The 19,053-nt window shown below is 39.3% G+C and overlaps 1 protein-coding gene across 2 annotated transcripts in view; it reads left to right on the top strand.

Annotated features, from left to right (window-relative positions):
• Positions 1–19,053, top strand: part of ARMH3 (armadillo like helical domain containing 3) — a 175,564-nt gene that overhangs the window by 68,245 nt on the left and 88,266 nt on the right. For both annotated transcript variants that reach the window (XM_045438667.1, XM_045438666.1), the window contains exons 21-23: positions 838–920; positions 2,097–2,223; positions 15,000–15,075. In XM_045438667.1, the coding sequence (XP_045294623.1) occupies positions 838–920; positions 2,097–2,223; positions 15,000–15,075 (286 nt within the window). The remainder of the gene's footprint in view (positions 1–837; positions 921–2,096; positions 2,224–14,999; positions 15,076–19,053) is intronic.

Below are 19,053 nucleotides of genomic sequence, written 5' to 3'. Positions count from 1 at the left end.
AAACTGTAACCAATGGAGGCATTATACTTCCAGAACAATCTCCAGGAGAAGTATTGCAAGCAACAGTGGTAGCTGTTAGATCCGGTTCTAAAGGGAAGGCTGGAGAGATTCAACTAGTTAGAGATCCAACTAGGAAGTTGGAGACCAAGTTCTTTCAGAATGTGGAGGCACTAAAGTAGTTCTAGATGACAAGGATTATTTCTTATTTAGAGATGGTAACATTCTTGGAAAGTATGTAGACTGAAAAAAATCATTTTTGAAACGGCATCAAGTGAAGCTGCCATTACAGTAAAGTTGTTAAATATTTCGTCATGTAAATAATTTTCATGTTTCTGTTTTATAATAAATTAATGGTATCCAAAAAAAAAAGTGGCACAAAGAAGTTGATTTTTAGAAACCTTCTATGGGCAGATAAGCAGATATGTGCTTGGGAAGATCAGTGCTTGCTTCACATATATCTCCCTTACCTGCTTTTATTTATTTCATTAAAGTTTATTTATTTATTTTGAGAGAGTATGTGTGTATGAGCAGGTGAGAGGCAGAGAGAGGAGAGAGAAAATCAAAAGCAGGCTCTGTGCTGTCAGCATAGAGCCTGACAAGGGGTTTGATTTCATGAATCATGAGATCATGACCTGAACAGAAACCGAGATTCAGATGCTTAACCAACTGAGCCACCCAAGCACCCCTACCTTACCTGTTTTTAAAAAGTTCTTGGTAGCTGTGACTTACTCATTCTAGACCTATTTGGATTTCTTAGAATTAAGTGTATTTTCATTGCTTTCATTTAACTTTATTGATTATTCTTTGAATAGCTTGTTGATTTTTTTTTTTTTTAAGCCTTGATAAATTTGCTGAAGTTCCTTATGTCAAATGAGACCGTACTTTTGGCCAAACACAACATTTTTACATTAGCCCTTATGGTGAGTAACAAAAAATATTTCTTAAGGGGAATGGGAGATACGGGCTTCTAGTTATGGAAAGATTAAGTCATGGAGATAAAAGGTACAGTATAGGGAATATAGTTGTTGGTGTTGTAATAGTGTTACATGGTGACAGGTGGTCACTACACTTGCAGTGAGCACAGCACAATGTATAGACTTGTTGAATCCCTGTATTATACACCTGAAACTAATGTAATGTGTGTCAACTGTACTTAAATTAAAAAAAATTTTTTTTCCTTTTTTCTGAAGCCACATCCTAAAATCGAGATGGGCCAGTTTGAAATAGGAGCTGGTATTATGGGGACTGAGCCACTGGCGGAGCCAGGCCTTTATTTTCCTTTTGGATTAGACTTTCTAGACTGGTGCTCCCCACTCTTCCCACTCTCACCTATGTCTTTGGAAAACTTGAGACTCTTTTTCATGAGAGTGTATTGTCTGGCAGGGGCAGGTATGGGTCAGTCTCTGTGAGCCTTGGTCCCAGGTGAGAGACTACTAGACTGCTGTAGTCTCTGTGTTGGTACAGAGCAAAGCCTGGAGAGGTGTCCCAGCCAGATGAGTGGTTCCATCATGGCTGTACTTGGTTTCAGAGGAACATTACATATTCCTGTTTATCAGACTAGTTATTTGGGGTAGAAGGAGGGCATTGTGCCTTTTGACTATCTTTTTAGGATATTATCCAGTGTGTTCATAAATGTTTAATATGTGGGCGGGGAGGAAGCCCTGATTTTTGTAGCATTTGTGGATTTCTATGGTAAAACTACTCTCACCATGGCCAGTTTCAAGCTAACTATGTGACATTGTTGAATGCAGAGTTGGGGAGATGATCAATAATATACCATTCTATGATATTCCTACCACACAGGTATAAGAGTTGTAAATGAATCTCAAGAACATAATACTAAAAGATAGAAAGTAATTAGGAAGTTGTGAGTTTGAGTATTACCTTCATTTTAATATAATTTATTGAAATGTAAGTTTATATGTTAATTTTTAATAATGGCTTTGTTAAACAACCAGCTCACAAAATTTCTGAAAATGTAACAGTCAGTTCTTGTTCTTACGAGCCAGTAAGAACTGACTACAGCATATTACTGATAATACCATTCTGGTCTTCATAGCTTGATGCCTGTGTATGGGCTTTTGCTTCTTTTTTAGATTGTGAACCTGTTTAATATGTTTATCACATACGGCGACACATTCCTGCCCACTCCCAGCAGCTATGATGAACTCTACTACGAGATTATCCGCATGCACCAGAGCTTTGACAACCTCTACTCTATGGGTAAGCTGTCTTTTCTTTTTGTTCTCCTCTCTCTGTCAGCCGTGGTTTTTGGCATGTAAGAGGAAAAAAAACTATCAAAGATTTTCTTCCGGTTGCTTGGTGCCCTGCTTGGCATAGAAATACAGAAGTCTTCTCTTCTCAGTAAATAGGAAGTTGTATGTGCAGTTCTTTGCTTTTAGGCACTCAAGGCTGATTGCAGTAGAAAGCTGGTTAGCAGCCCTGTAGCCCTTATGTTTATGAGAGAGAGAGAGGGAGAGAGAATAGGGAGGCCTGTGGATTTAGTGACTGTTAGTGAGATGGGAGTGAAAGAGTGGGTGGAAATTGACAGCATAAATAGAAGGGCTTGAATCCCAAAGGAACATTGTGTGATTTGAGAAGGTACAGGATTTTAAAGAGTTTTAATGTACCTATGTATTTTTAGCATAACATACAAGAGGAAGTGGGCATTAGATAAAAATCGCTCTTGCAAACCTTTTGGTGATTGGCTCAATGAAAATTTACTCTGCGGCCATAGTAAATGTAACTTATTTCTGAAAGAGGACTTGTATCCCTGTCAATTTGAGTGAAGAGTCTAGTCAGACCTACCTGGAGTTGGAAGGGTTAGGAAAGGTTTCTATAGATTGCACAGAAGCAGAAAGCCCTTCACTAAAGCTATTTATTTTTTTTTTATTTTTATTTTTTTTATTTTATTTTTTTTTTTCAACGTTTATTTATTTTTGGGACAGAGAGAGACAGAGCATGAACGGGGGAGGGGCAGAGAGAGAGGGAGACACAGAATCGGAAACAGGCTCCAGGCTCTGAGCCGTCAGCCCAGAGCCTGACGCGGGGCTCAAACTCACGGACCGCGAGATCGTGACCTGGCTGAAGTCGGACGCTCAACCGACTGCGCCACCCAGGCGCCCCACTAAAGCTATTTAAAAAAAACCCAAAAACCTAATTTACTAGCTTTATTAAGGTAGAATTGATATATAATAAACTGCACGTGTTGAAAGTATACAATATTTGATGAGTTTTGACATACATATATGTACCTGAAGCTATCACTACAATCAAGATAATGAACATATCTGGGGCACCTGGATGGCTTAGGCGGTTAAACGTCCAACTTTGGTTCAGGTCATGATCTTGCGGTTCATGAGTTTGAGCCCTGCATCGGGCCCTGTGCTGACAGCTCAGAGCCTGGAGCCTGCTTTATATTCTGTGTCTCCCTTTTTCTCTGCCCCTTCCCCTCTTGCACTCTATGTCTGTCTCTCTCTCAAAAAATAAACATTAAAAAAAAGAAAAAAGGAAAAAACAAGATAATGAACATATCTGTCATTTACCAAAAGTTTCCCTATATCCCTGTATGTCCCTCCTGCCACCTCTTACCACCCTTATCCCTTGCTTTCTGTCTCTGCAACCACCGATCTGCTTCCTGTCACTACAGATTGGTTTGCTTTATCCCTTTTGTTGAGACTATTTGTGAAAACTCTCATATCTTGAGAAAACTAGAGGGGATTTGGAACAAGTACTAGGAGAAAGAGTAGAAGCAAACAGTAGAAAAGAAGGATTGCCCAGGAGGAGCAAAATTTTTTGTAATATATTTTATTTTTTAGAGCAGTAGAGGAAAACTTTTGAGAGGCATGTATAGCTTTGCTGTGATGTCTTTGGCACTGGAAGTAAGGCCTTGTATCAGTAGGATGTTTTCAACTGCAAGTATCAAAAACTGACTTAAACTACCTTAAACAATAGGAAGATTATTTCACCTGGCAAGAATTCTAAGGAATGACAACTCCAGAAAGGTGTGATCCATTGCTCAGTGTTTGCAAGGACCAGGTGTTTTCTGTTTCTCCTCTCTTATTCTCAGAATAACAGCTTTAGCATCAGGTCAGTTCCCCTGAGGATAGCAAGTTCCAGTTGTCGCATCAAGACACATGGTCTCTTTTTTTTTTTTTTTTTTTAAGGAGCTATTAAGTGTTCTATGAGAACCCTCTAGCAGACTTCCTATTGTCAAATGTGCTCAGTGTTCCTTGTGCGTCCGTCCAGCTTTATCTATATCCTTGTTTTCAAGAATTTGGAGTTTTCTGAGGGTGAAAAGCTGCCCCAGAGGTCTTAGCAACCATTAATAGATGAATAAAGATGTCTTTCATGGGGCGCCTGGGTGGCGCAGTCGGTTGAGCGTCTGACTTCAGCCAGGTCAAGATCTCGCAGTCCATGAGTTCGAGCCCCGCGTCAGGCTCTGGGCTGATGGCTCAGAGCCTGGAGCCTGTTTCCGATTCTGTGTCTCCCTCTCTCTCTGCCCCTCCCCCGTTCATGCTGTCTCTCTCTGTCCCAAAAATAAATAAACGTTGAAAAAAAAATTAAAAAAAAAAAAAAGATGTCTTTCAGTGAGGAAAGGAAGGAGAGTTGGAGTGAGGGAGATATTTTATAGAAGCCTGACATACCTACTCAGCTGGGCCATGTGCACAGTCAAATGAGGTAAGCCTTTGTAGCTACAGCAGCAAGATAAGAGGAGATATCTGGGCATGCTCACATCTGACAAGGGAATTAAAATGTTAACCAGGTGAGCGCAAATAGGAAAATGAGAAATTTCACTAAGTGAAATACAACAAACAGAGCATGTTTCAGTGCTTTCCATTTTGTGTAAAGTATGATGAAAAAACATTTAGTTTTTTAAGTCAGGTTTTTAAAGGTATACTTCCATATATAGTAAAATGCACCCTTTTTAATGTATAGTTCTGAGTTTTGACAACTGTGTGGAAGTATAATTATCACAAAAAAATGAAGATGTGAAAGAGTGTCATCATCCCAGAAAGTTATCTTGTGCTCTTGTGAGGTCAGCTCCTTCACTCATCCTAAACCTGTAGTAGCCACTAACCTGTTCCCTGACCCCAGAGTTTTGTGGAGTTTTTTGTTTTTTGTTTTTTTTTTTCATAGTTTGGCTCTTTCAAAAAAACCCCAAAGATGAGGTCATATAGTCTTTTGGGTCTGGCTTCTTTTACACAGTAATTCATTTGAAATTCATCTATGTTGATGCATATATCAGTAGTTTATTCCTTTTTATCATAGAATAAATCCCATTGTAAGACTATGCCAGCTTGATTTATCCATTTCTAGGTTGAAGGACATTGAGAGGTTCCAGATTTTAGCGATTATGAATAAAGCTCCTGTGAACATTATTGTACAGGGTTTTATATGAACATAAGCTTTTATTTCACTTGGTGACATACCTCTGAATGGATTTTTGGCTTTCATGGTTAAGTATATGTTTCTTTTTTTTTTTTTTTTTTTTTAATTTTTTTTTCAACGTTTATTTATTTTTGGGACAGAGAGAGACAGAGCATGAACAGGGGAGGGGCAGAGAGAGAGGGAGACACAGAATCGGAAACAGGCTCCAGGCTCTGAGCCATCAGCCCAGAGCCCGATGCGGGGCTCGAACTCACGGACCGCGAGATCGTGACCTGGCTGAAGTCGGACGCTTAACCGACTGCGCCACCCAGGCACCCCTCTTTTTTTTTTTTAAATGGGGTGCTCAACCCAGTTGGTTGGGCATCCTGACTTTTTTTTTTTAATTTTTTAATTTTTATTTGTTTTTGAGAGAGAGACAGAGTGCAAGCAGGGGAGGGGCATAGAGAGGGAGACACAGAATCCGAAGCAGGCTCCAGACTCTGAGCTGTCAGCACAGAGCCCAACACAGGGCTCGCTCACGAGCAGTGAGATCATGACCTGAGCTGGAGTTGGACACTCCACCGACTGAGCCACCCAGGCCCCAAGTATATGTTTCTTATAAAGAAAACACCAAACTGTTTTCCAGAGAGATGACCTATTTTACATTCCCCTCAGCAATATGCAAGAGTTACAGTCGTTCCATATCCTAATCAGTACTGGTTTGTGTGTTTGGTTGGTTGTTTTTGGCTTCTTACAGGTGTGTGGCAATATCTCTTTATGATTTTAATTTGCGTTTCCCTAATGAATAATGAGGTTGATCATCTTTCCTGTTTCTTTTTGCCATATTCTTTAGTTTTGAAGATCTTTTGTCCATTTAAAAAAACATTGCATACCCATGTTCATAGCAGCACTAGTCACCATAGTCAAGAGATAAAAGCAACCCAGACATCCATTAATGGATGAATGGATAAATAAAATGTGGCATATACATTTAATGGAATACTGTGCACCCTTATAAAGGAAAGAAATCTGTTACATTCTACAGTGTGGATGAGCATTGAGAACATCATGCTAAGTGAAACCAGCCAGTCACAAAAGGACAATACTGTATGCTTCCACTTATGTGAGATATCTAAGGTAGTCAAATTCATAGATACAGAAAGTAGAGGGGCACCTGGGTGGCTCAGTCGGTTGAGCATCTGACTCTGGATCTAGGCTCAGGTCATGATCTCACGATTCGTGGGTTCAAGCCCCACATTGGGCTCTGTGCTGACAGCACAGAGCCTGCTTGAAATTCTCTCTCTCTCCCTCCCTCTCTCTACCCTTCTTCCTCCCACGTTCTTTCTCTGTGTTTCAAAATAAATAAGTAAACTTGAAAAAAAAAAAAAAAAAAGAATGGTGGTTACCAAGGGATGGGTGAGGGTGCAAAAGGAGTTGTTTAATAGGTATAGAGCTTCAGTTCTTCAAGATAAAAAGGTTCTGGAGACCTGTTTTGTAACAATGTAAGTATACTTAACACTATTGAACAATACACTTAAAAATAGTTAAGATGGTAAGTTTTATGATATGTGTTTTCTTAACACACACACACACACACACACTAAACCCTAGACTTTATTTGGATTCTAATTTTTCCTCTAATGTCCCTTTTGCATTCCAGGATTCCATCCATGTTACATTTAGTCCTAATGTCTCTTTAGTCTCTTCTTGTCTGATAGTTTCTTGGTGTTTCCTTGTTTTTCATGACCTTGACAGTTTTGAGGAGAATCTTCCTCAGTTTAGGTTTGTCTCATGATTTACTCAGGGTTGGACTGGGGTTCTAGGTTTTGAGGAAGAATGCCACAAAGTCAGAGTGGTTTTTTCATTACATTTGGGTGTATATTATCAACATGACTTATCACTGGTGATATTAACCTTTATCACTTGGTTAGGGTAGTGTTTGCAAAGTTTCTCTGGTGCATAGTTGTGGTTTTTCCTCCCTTTCTGTACTCTTTTCTTTGGAAGCAAGTCAGTAAATGCAGTTAGCACTACAGTTGGTATTAGCTGTGGGGAGGTTAAGCTCCACCTCCTTGAGGGGAGAGAGTATCTCCATAAATTATTTAGAGTTCTTTAAAAAAATTTTTTTTGATGTTTTTTTTATTTTTGAGAGAAGGAGAGAGTGCAAGTGGGGAAGGGGTAGAGAGAGAGGGAGACCCAGAATCTGAAGCAGGCTCCAGGCTCTGAGCTGTCAGCACAGAACCCGAGGCCAGGCTCAAACTTGTGAACCATGAGATTGTGACCTGGGCCGAAGTCGAATGCTTAACCGACTCAGCCACCTAGGTGCCCCTAGAGTTCTTCTATAAGGAGAATTGGTTGTTTTTTTATTTTTGAGATGTGAGATTTCTTTGTATATTTTGCCTACTAGTCCTTTATCACTTATGTGGGTTTTATTTATTTATTAAAAAAAATTTTATATATAATTTATTGTCAAGTTAGTTAACATACATTGTATGTATACAATGTGCTCTTGCCTTCAGGAGTACATTCCCATGATTCATCACTTGCATAAAACACCCAGTGCTCATCCCAACAAGTGCCCTCCTCAATGCCCATCACCCATTTGCCCTCCCCCCCACCCCCACTCCCTTCCACCCTCAGTTTGTTCTCTGTATTTAAAAGTCTCCTATGGTTTGCATCCCTCTCTGTTTGTAACTATATATATTTTTTTTCTTTCCCTTCCCCCATGGTCTTTGTTAAGTTTCTCAACTTCTCCATATGAGGGAAAACATATGATACCTGTCTTTCTCTGGCTGAATTATTTCACTTAGCATAATACCCTCCAGTTCCATCCACATTGCAAATGGCAAGATTTCATTCTTTTTCATTGCCAAGTAGTATTCCTGTGTGTGTGTGTGTGTGTGTGTGTGTGTGTGTGTGTGTGTGTGTGTGTTTGTGTATCACATCTCCTTATTCATTTACCAGTTGCTGGATGCTTGGTCTCTTTCCATAATTTGACTATTGTTGATAGTGCTGCTGTAAACCTCGGGGTATATGTGCCCCTTTGAATTAGCACTCCTGTATCCTTTGGATAAATTCCTATTAGTGCTATTGCTGGGTCATAGGGTAATTCAATCTTTAATTTTTTAGGACCTCCACACTGTTTTCCAGAGTGGCTGTACCAGTTGCATTCCCACCAGCAATGCAAGAGGGTTTCCCTTTCTTCATATCCTTGCCAATATCTGTTGTTCCTGAGTTGTTAATTTTAGCCACTCTGACTGGTGTGAGGTGGTATCTCAATGTAGTTTTGATGTATATTTCCCTGATGATGAGCAGTGTTGAGCATCTTTTCATGTGTCTGTTAGCCATTTGGATGTCTTCTATGGAAGAATATCTATTCATATCTTCTGCCCATTTCTTCACTGGATTATTCATTTTTCAGGTGTTGAGTTTGGTAAGTTCTTTATAGATTTTTGATACTAACCCTTTATCAGATATGTCATTTGCAAATATCTTCTCCTTTCTGTCAGTTGCCTTTTAGTTTTGTTGACTGTTTCCTTTGCTGTGCAGAAGCTTTTTATCTTGATGAGGTCCCAATAGTTCATTTTTGCTTTTATTTCCCTTGCTTTTGGAAACATGTCAAGTAAGAAATTGCTGCAGCCGAGGTCAAAGAAGTTTTTGCCTTTTTTCTCCTCTAGGATTTTGATGGCTTCCTTTCTTACGTTTAGGTCTTTCATCCATTTTAAGTTTATTTTTGTGTATGATGTAAGAAAGTGGTCCAGGTTCATTTTTCTGCTTGTCCAGTTTTCCCACTACCTTTTGGTGAAGAGATTGTCTTTTTTCCATTGGATATTCTTTCCTGCTTTGTCAAAGATTAGTTGGCCATACGTTTGTAGGTCCATTTCTGGGTTCCCTATTCTGTTCTATTGATCTATCTGTTTTTGTGCCAGTACCATACTGTCTTGATGATTACAGCTTTGTAGTACAGCTTGAAGTCTGGAATTGTGATGCTTCCAGATTGTGTTTTCTTTTTCAGGACTGCTTTGGCTATTTGGCGTCTTTTCTGGTTCCATACAAATTTTAGGATTGTTTGTTCTAGCTCTGTGAAGAATGCTGGTGTTATTTTGATAGGGATTTCATTGAATATGTATCTTGCTTTGGGTAGTATCAACATTTTAGCAATATTTGTTCTTCCAATCAATACTGCCTATATTTTCTTTTAGGAGTTTTATGGTTTTGGGTGTTCCATTTTGGTCTTGAATCCATTTTGAGTTTATTGTGTATGGTGTAAGAAAATGGTCCAGTTTCTTTCTTTCTTTCTTTCTTTCTTTCTTTCTTTCTTTCTTTCTTTCTTTCTTTCTTCCTTCCTTCCTTCCTTCCTTCCTTCCTTCCTTGCTTTCTTTCTTTTCTTTCTTTCTTTTTTACATTTAGCTATCCAGTTTTCCCAACACCGTTTATTAAAGAGACTGTCTCTTCTCCATTGTATATTTTGCCTCCATTGTCATAGATTAATTGACCATATAGACGTCAATTTATTTCTGAGTTCTCTACTCTGTTTCATTGATCTGTGTCTCTGTTTTGTGCTAGTACCATGCTGTTTTCGTCACTGTAGCTTTGTAGTAAAAGTTGAAATCTGGGGGGCAGGATACCTCCAGGTTTGCTCTTCTTTCTCAAGATTGCTTTGGCTATTCAGGGTCTTTAGTGGTTCCATACAAATTTTATGATTATTTGTTCTATTTCTGTGAAAAATGCTGTTGGTATTTGGATAGGGATTGCATTGAATCTGTAGATGGCTTTGGGTAGTATGGGCATTTTAATAGATTTAATTCTTCCAGTCCATGAGCATGGTATATCTTTCCATTTATTTGTGTCCTCTTCAGTTTCTTTCATCAGTGTCTTAGAGTTCTTAGAGTACAGGTCTTTTACCTCCTAAGTTAAATTTATTCCTAGGTATTTTATTCTTTTTGATGCAATTGTAAATGAGATTGTTTTCTTAATTTCTATTTCTGATTGTTAGTTATTAGTGTATGAAAACACAGCATATTTCTGTATATTAATTTTGTATCTTGCTACTATACTGAACTTATGTATTGGTTCTAGTAGTTTTTTGGTGGAGTCTTTAGTGTTTCTGTATATAGTATCATGTCTCTGCAAATAGTGATAGCTTTACTTCTTCCTTCCCAATTTAGATGCCTCTTCTGTATTTTTTAAATATGCCATTAATCTCAGTAATCTTAGTTCATTTTTTCCAGTGTAGTTTGCATTCCACAAGGTTTATTTCTTCCTTAAAAGTTCTGTTTGGACTTCTTTTTAATATGTCCATTACTTTCCTCATTGTATTTGTATTTTCCTCAATTTTCCTGAGAATATGGAGCATATTTACAATAGTTGTTTTAGTGTCCTTTTCTGCTAATTCTGCTATTTTTCTTCATGTTTAGATCTATTTCTATTAACTGATTTTTCTCTTTATGGTTTATGTTTTTCTGTTTCTTTGAATGCCCGGTCATTTTAAAATTGGATTTTGAACATTGTGATTTTAATGTTATGAGTGCTAGATTTTGTGACATATTTTTATATAATGTTAACCTTTGTTTTAGAATGGGCTTGTTTTGGGGCGCCTGAATGGCTCAGTCAGTTAAGCGTGCGACCTCAGCTCAGGTCATGATCTCATGGTTCATGGGTTTGAGCCCTGCGTCGGCCTCTGCGCTGACATCTTGGAGCCTGGAGCTTTCTTCAGATTCTGTGTCTCCTTCTTTCTCTTGACCCTCCCCCACTCATGCTCTGTCTCTCTCCATCTCTCAAAAATGAATAAACGTTAAAAAAAATTTAGAGTGGGGTTGCGTTATGTGGAATCAGTTTTATCCTTTTAGGTTTGCATTTAAGGGTTGTCAGGGGAGGTTGAGAGCAATCTTTCATATGGACTAATTTGGCTCCATTACTAATGCAGTACTCATCTGCAGATTCTGTCTGACAACCCATGTATGAGTGGTGGTAAGACAAATTATTTTATTTGTGGTACCCTCCATGAGCTTTACAATTTCTTTTTCTTTCCACTGGTTCTTTGTGCCCAGCCTTGAGTATTTTCCTCTTCCATGTATGTGGATCAATATTCAGTTAAAGGTGTAAGAGGACCCTTCTGTAGACCTCCAGAGCTCTCTGTCAAACTCCCTCTTCTATAGTACTCTCACCCACAAATTCTAGGTGTCTTGGCCTCTCCAAATGTTGATCTCTATGTCCTCAGCTTGGCATGACTTATGGATTCTGTTTAGGTTCCTCCTCCCTGCCCCACAGGCTAGAAAACTTCTTCATGCAGGAAGCTGGGGTAATAGTGGGGCTCACCTTGTTGTTGTTTTTTTTCTTCAGGGATCACAGTTCTGTATGCCTGTTGTCCAGTGTCTGGTGATTGTTGTTTCATATATTTCATCTACTGTTCTGTTATTTAAGGTAGGAGGATAGATTACGTCTTGTTCTCCTGTCATGCTAGAAGAGGAAGGCTCACTGAAACATTTTTGATAAAAGCACACACTTAATATTCCTATGATAGTTTTCTGCAGTGAAGTCCACTGAATAGGAAGGCCCTCCACAGGAGCTGCTCTGAACCGTGAATGAATGATGCCATATTTTGAACTTTTTTTTTTATTAAAAAAGATTATTACAAATACTTAAGAAAAAGCAAGATGGAAAAACTAAAAACTTTTACAATCTCTTTTTTCTACTACTACCATTGTTTTCATAGTTACGTATTAGCCTACATGTATGCATAGTTTTACATAGTTGTAATCATGTTATCCTTCTATTTTATGTTTTTTAAAACTATATGTCATAAAATATTTTCCTTCTTTTGTAGTTCTCTTAAGTCTTTCTCTCTTTTTTTTGTATAGTGTGGGTTTAGTTTATTTATTCTTTTCATGGAAATTATGGTTGTTTCCAGTTTTTACTATTACTTAACGTCTCTTTTTAAAATGGCTGTGTAATATGTTATTTTTGTGAACCATAATTTACAACATAAATGATTACCTTAGCTTGAGGCTTTTAGGGCATTTTGAAATAATTTTGTGTTTAAATTTGGTAACCTAGAAAAGAATATAAAAGCCTATGGCATTTCCAAAGGAAACGCATTGATGATGTCATCTGGCACTTGTTCACTAAGGAACAGCGCTGACAGAATGTTACAGAGAAATAATCCATGTACAGAGTTAAATACCTCTCTGAAATAAAGAGCGGAAGATTCAGCTCAGTTCCATATATGTTTTGGTCCCCACCATCAGAGAATCTGTGATCTAGTAGAGGATCTCGTGAAAAACAAAGCTATCTCATTAGTTCCACAGTTGAGTTGGAAGAGATACGTCTGACTTGCTGAAACAGTTGTGTTCATTACATGAATAAATTTGCATGTACACTGGGTAAAACTGGATTTCAGACTGAGGAGCTTTAACTTGGAACTATACCAACTTCCCCTGCACTAAATCTTGTAAATTAGAAAATCAGTGTTCTGATAATATGTTTTATTAAGGCTTCCATATTCTCTTTCATAAAATTGCATGAATTTATAAAAATGAGTATTGCTGGAACAGATGCAGAGCAGCAAGATGAGTTTCCTTTCCCTGCTACAGCCATAGGCCTTCCCTCCGATAGAGCTGCTGCTCTCCTTGCTGGAATCTTGGGCAGGAGTAGGTAGTGATGGTACTCAGGTATCAAGTTCCTGTGCTGGGGCGCCTGGGTGGCTCAGTTGGTTGAGCATCTGACCAGCTTAGGTCATGATCTCATGATTCGTGAGTTTGAGCCCTGCATCAGTCTTGCTGAAGCACACAGTCTGCTTTGGATCTTCTGTCCCCCCTTCTCTGCCCCTTCCCCACTTGTGCTCTCTCTCTCAAAAATAAATAAATCTTTAAAAAAAAAAAAAAAACAAAGTTCCTGGGCAAATTGATTACATATTTCTTAATGTTTGTTAGGCTCCTCTTTCCTTCTTTTGGGAAAATCTCAGATATATTCATTCATTTGTTTGGGAGGCAGTTTATTTAAATAATAATAGCTAATACTTATAACATTTACTATGTGCCAGGCACTGATCTAAGGCTTTATATATATTAACTTATTTAATTTTCACAAAAATCCTTCCCTGTAAGGATTGCTATAATTGTCTCATAAATGGCAGGGGCTGGAACTGGACTTTTGACAGTTAGCTTCAGGGTTAATACTCATAACCACTCACTATACACACATGCCCTAGAGTCATACCCTCTGGGTTTGAACTCTAGCGTGGTTACATACAAGTGAATGTACTTAGATCAATTGGCTCCTCTGAGTCTCCGTTTTCCTCATCTCTTTGCTATATTGCATATAACCTAAGTTGGTTCACTTCTTGACACATAGTAAACTTTAGCTCTTATTAGCTATTCCTTCATTAAACACATGTACGTGGAGTGCCCACCATGTGCTTGCTCTTTCAAGGTGCAGTTGTGCTGGTTTGTCTCTTTTCTTTCTTTTTTTTTTTTTTTTTTAATTTTTTTTTAACGTTTTTTATTTATTTTTGAGACAGAGAGAGACAGAGCATGAACGGGGGAGGGGCAGAGAGAGAGGGAGACACAGAATCGGAAGCAGGCTCCAGGCTCTGAGCCATCAGCCCAGAGCCCGACGCGGGGCTCGAACTCACGGACCGTGAGATCGTGACCTGAGCTGAAGTCGGACGCTCAACCGACTGAGCCTCTGTCTCTTTTCTAAAATTATATCAGTACTGTACTGTATGGTCCTGAAGTTCAGCATGATAGAGGATATTCTATATTTCCATTGTCTTTCCTCCTATTGGTAAGTGTGGAAAAGAGATAGAATCTGGTCAGAAAGGGAAGAATATTCCTGTTGATTCATGTTGCAGGTCACACAGTTAAATCAGAAGAGCTAAGACAGGTTACGTCTTTTTTTTTATTTTTTTATTTTTTATTTTGGATGTTTATTTATTTTTGAGAGAGAGAGAGAGAGAGAGAGAGAGCATGAGCAGTGGAGGGTCAGAGAGAGTTCTGGCTCCAGGATCTGAGCTGTCAACACAGAGCCCAACGCGGGGCTTGAACTCCTGAACGGTGAGATCATGACCTGAGCTGAAGTCAGACACTTAACCAACTGAGCCACCCAGGCGCCCCAAACAGGTTACTCCTTGATTGAAACATGACCATCCTCTATCTAGCAAGATTATTTGTTCTGTTTGACCCAGCTTAGACCTTTGGGAGAAAGATATGTTTGGAGCAGGAGGGGATACTTAATCAGCCAGCCACTTCCACTGAATCAGCCCCAGCAAATACGGAAATGATAACTGTGGCAGCCAGGTTAGCCTCATATTACCACCTCAGTGTATATTTTAAACGAATGTAAAAACCAAGTATGGAAACCTGTTAGTAGGGAGTAGATGGAGGGGAACCCAGTGTAGAAGAGGAGTATTTTGATAGAAAGTGAAAAAAATTTAGAGAAGAAAAAAATCCTGGTGAAGATAGTTGAGAATAAGCCCTTATATTTTTCTCTGAGATGAGGATGTTTTAATCAGAACCTTGGTATAGGCTCCGTTTGGTTATTCTAATAGTATTCTTCTGAGATGTGTCTTTATCCCTCATATTTGTATTTTGTACCAGGAATCTGACAGATCTTTGTTCTTTTCTTCCTTACAGTTCTGAGGCTTTCTACCAATGCAGGCCAATGGAAAGAAGCAGCTAGCAAGGTGACGCATGCATTGGTTAATATCAGGTAAGGAATGAGAATTTACCCCTCTCAGAGCTCCTTGGCTCATCTTGAGGTTTATTGTACCTTTCTGAGTGGAGTGTGTTGAACACCACTGCTATTTTAAACCCTGATGCCTGTAGGAGTGGAAGAAATGTCGTACTTGATCAAGAAAAGCAGGAATGCGTGAGACTTTCATATTGTCATATTGAAATAACTCACAGTGCTGTACTATGAATTTTCTTACCAAGAGACGGTTGCAAGCCCTTTTCAAGCATCGCTGTTGCCAAAGTGTTTTCTGTGTATAGGCCATTTTCTCTGAAAAATTTTTTCTGCCATCCTCCGTGAGTTCAGTGAATGACTCATGGGGATCTGGAACTTTGACGTTTTGCTTTACATGGCTCTTTCTATTTGTGGTAAACAGAGGCAAATGGAGCTCATGGGGCTAAGTTATTTTAGTTTCCTTATGAAACAGCAAGGCAATTACAGAGTGCTATATGTATTGGGTAAAACTGATTCAGGCATGGAGTTTGGTTTAGGGTCTTGAGGAAATACCACATACTCATAGGAGTGAGCTGTTTGTAAATGGAGAGAATGTGCTTTCAGTATCATGAAATCTCAAGCTCACTTTCCTTACATTCCTCGCTCCCTTTGTGCCTATCATTTCCCATTTTCTCAACATTTATTAAATTGTTCTTGCAAACAATTGAAAAATTAACACTGAGTAGAAGAGGCAAACCCAACAGATGGGGAAACTTGATTTAGCTCCAGATGTAAGCCTTGCCAGACATTCCCAGCAATAGTAATGCACGTCTACAACTTGGTATAAATTCTTATATGTGACAGAGCTGGGATTTAGTGTTTATTTCTGTATCTTTCTTTTCTATTCTTTTTTCCTCTCTCTCTCTTTCCCTTTTTTAAAGGTAAAATGTCCCTTAGTGATTTACAGCAGTATTTGGCACGTCTGGGAACAAAAGGAAAAGTGTGAAATGTGTGTGTTGGGAGAGCTGGAATGAGGGGGCATGGGGGTGAGATGTGCTAACAAGATTGCACTGAAGGTTGATCTGCCTTACCTGACCCCAGAGACATTTTGCCGCAAACACAGTTTTATAAATCTCACAAATACATATCCGTACCTAGCAAATAAACCAGATACTGTAGTGAGGGCTTATGATAAATGTGATTTTCTATAAGAATCAGGAATTACAAACTGCCTTCCCCCAAATATCCCTTTGTGACCCAAGGGCAGTATGACAAATGTGGGTGTTTGAAAGAAGCTCCAGATTCTGGGCTAGAGTATGAAGTTCATACCAGTATAATTTATGTTGTGTTTATTTATTCATGTATTTACTTAGGCTTTCCAGGCAGCTCCTTTTCATCTGGGACCTGTTTCCTTGATCACATTCCTTTATGCTTGCTTTATCTTCTACTTTGTTGCTTTCCCTTTCAGTGGCTTCTGGCTTGGCCACTGTCCTTATTCTTCCCAAGGGCCGTCAAATAGCTGATTGAAGCTTTTGGCCTGTGCTTTTCTGAATAGCCCAGAAAGCATTGGGCTGAACTTTGAGCAGATGCCTATAACCATGACCTCTTTCTTTTCTTTGCAAGTGTCTGTCAGGCCTATACCTTGACTTTCATTCCTCACATTTCCTTGATGAACTTGCTGCAGAGAATAGTTACATCATTTTCACTGTTGCTAATGTATTTCACTTGGGAGTATATGTCAGAAGTATCAAGGATCCAGTCATTTTTCTCAAGAGAATACAGGAAAAATGCGTTTGGATGTCACTTATCACTAAGGCCAGATAAGGGCAAAATACCGGTGATGCTAAGCCAGCTAAAGTTTACTTTTTTTTCTTTCTGACATTTATTTTCACTTACCAAGTGCTAAACTTTGTGCTCTTTTATATACTGTCTTCTTCTTCGATATTCAAACTCTAAAGAGTATATTACAAACTTTTAAAAATACACTTTTTCCAATGAGGAAACTGAGTCTCAAAGATATTGTGAATTGCAGAAAGTCCCACAGTTGTTATTTGGCAAAGCTGAGAATCATAGGTCCTTTAACTCCCAAGCCCAGGACTCAGGGCTCTTTCTTCTGGAAGTTCTTTATGTTTAAGAAATCCCTGCACCCAACTTGGGGCTCGATCTCCCAATCCTGAGATCAAGAGCCATACACTCCACCAACAGAGCCGGCCTGGCGCTCCAGGGCTCTTTCTTCTGTACGGTAATGGTCCTATAGAGTTGCCATGGAGGTAAACAGAAAACTCAGTATGATGTATTGAAAGGAGCATGGAAATTTGAATTAGAGAAACTGGATTTAAAATTTTTGTGGCTACCACTTGGGGCACCTGGGTCCGACTTCAGCGTCCGACTTCAGCCAGGTCACGATCTCGCGGTCCGTGAGTTCGAGCCCCGCGTCAGGCTCTGGGCTGATGGCTCAGAGCCTGGAGCCTGTTTCCGATTCTGTGTCTCCCTCTCTCTCTGCCCCTCCCCCGTTCATGCTTTGTCTCTCTCTGTCCCAAAAATAAATAAACGTTGAAAAAAAAAAAATTTAAAAATTTTTGTGGCTACCACTTAATGTGTGACCTTGAGCAAGTTACTTATCTTCTCTGGACCTCTTTCTACTATCTGCAAAATGGAGGTCACGTTTCACAGGGAAATAGTTGTGAGAATTATATAATGTATGTGAGAGCACTTTGTCAACTCTTAAGATACTGGCCATTTCACTTAGCATAATATATTTAAGATTCTTCTCCGTTGTAGCAAGTGTCAGAATTTCCTTCCTTTTTAAGGCCGAATAATATTCCAATTGCATGTATATGCCACGTTTTGTTTATCCATTCATCCACTGATGAAATCCCAAGTGGGTTGCTTCCACCTTTTAGTTGTTTGTACATGGGTGTACAGTCCCTCCAGTCCCTGCTTTCACTTCTTCTGGGAATATATCTAGGGGTGGAATTGGTGGATCATGTGATAATTCTGTGTTTAATTTTTTGAGGAATTGCATACTGTTTTTAGGTCTAGCATTTTGAGCCTTCCTTAGAATGTTTCCTAAGTGTGTCTTCATTTGTCCCTTGTATAAAAAGTTAAGATGTTAACAACCTTAAAAGATGTTTTGCTTTTTTTTTTGTGGGCAGACTTTTTTTTTGAGTTTATTATTATTATTTTTTAATGTTTATTTTTTACAGAGAGAGAGAGAGAGAGTGAGACAGAGCATGAGCAGGGGAGGGGCAGAGACACAGGGAGACTCAGAATTGGAAGCAGGCTCCAGGCTCCGAGCTGTCAGCACAGAGCCCAATCTGGGGCTCGAACTCACGGACTGCGAGATCATGACCTGAGCCGAAGTTGGACTCTTAACCAACTGAGCCACCCAGGCGCCCCTTAAGTTTATTTTTTTAAGAGAGAGCATGTGCATGGACGTCCGCATGCAAGTGAGGGAGGGGTAGAGAGAGAGGGAGAAAGAATCCCAAGCAGGCTCCGTGCTATCAGCATGGAGCCCAACACGTGTCAGAAAATTGGCCCCTTGGGTCTCCCAGGGATACTGTGGGATGTTTAACTATTGGCCACCAAGTTTATTATCAAGGGTATATAAAGGCTTAGCAGTAAAACTATGATAGTGTGCAACATTTACTTCTGTTGTCATAAAGATTGTTCGTGCTGATCCCATACCTGGAAGGGATTTCTAAGGAAGAGTGAATGAACTCTTAGCCACCTCTCCCGTAGTATGTTCTTTGATAACCAGGGGAAGGGTTTGGGCTGCATGTGAAATTTTCAGACATCTAACAGTTGAGAGGGTCTCAAACAGGTTTGGCGGTTGATGACAACTACAAGTTATGTCTTTGAGATCTTCTGGAATGCAATACATCTAACAGCAACATTAACATAGTATCTTACCAGCAGGTGAAAAGCAAGGCTGCAGACTTTTCTGTTCTTTGGAGTTTAGATTGTGACAGTGAAAATTAAAATTGCCTCCACATGCTTGGAGGCCTAAATTTGCTCAAGTGT

Source organism: Leopardus geoffroyi, chromosome D2 (assembly GCF_018350155.1).
Source record: "Leopardus geoffroyi isolate Oge1 chromosome D2, O.geoffroyi_Oge1_pat1.0, whole genome shotgun sequence".
In the NCBI taxonomy this organism is placed as follows: Eukaryota; Metazoa; Chordata; class Mammalia; order Carnivora; family Felidae; genus Leopardus; species Leopardus geoffroyi.
The sequence above is the reverse complement of the archived record's forward strand: the minus strand, read 5'-3'. Positions and strand labels throughout refer to the sequence as shown.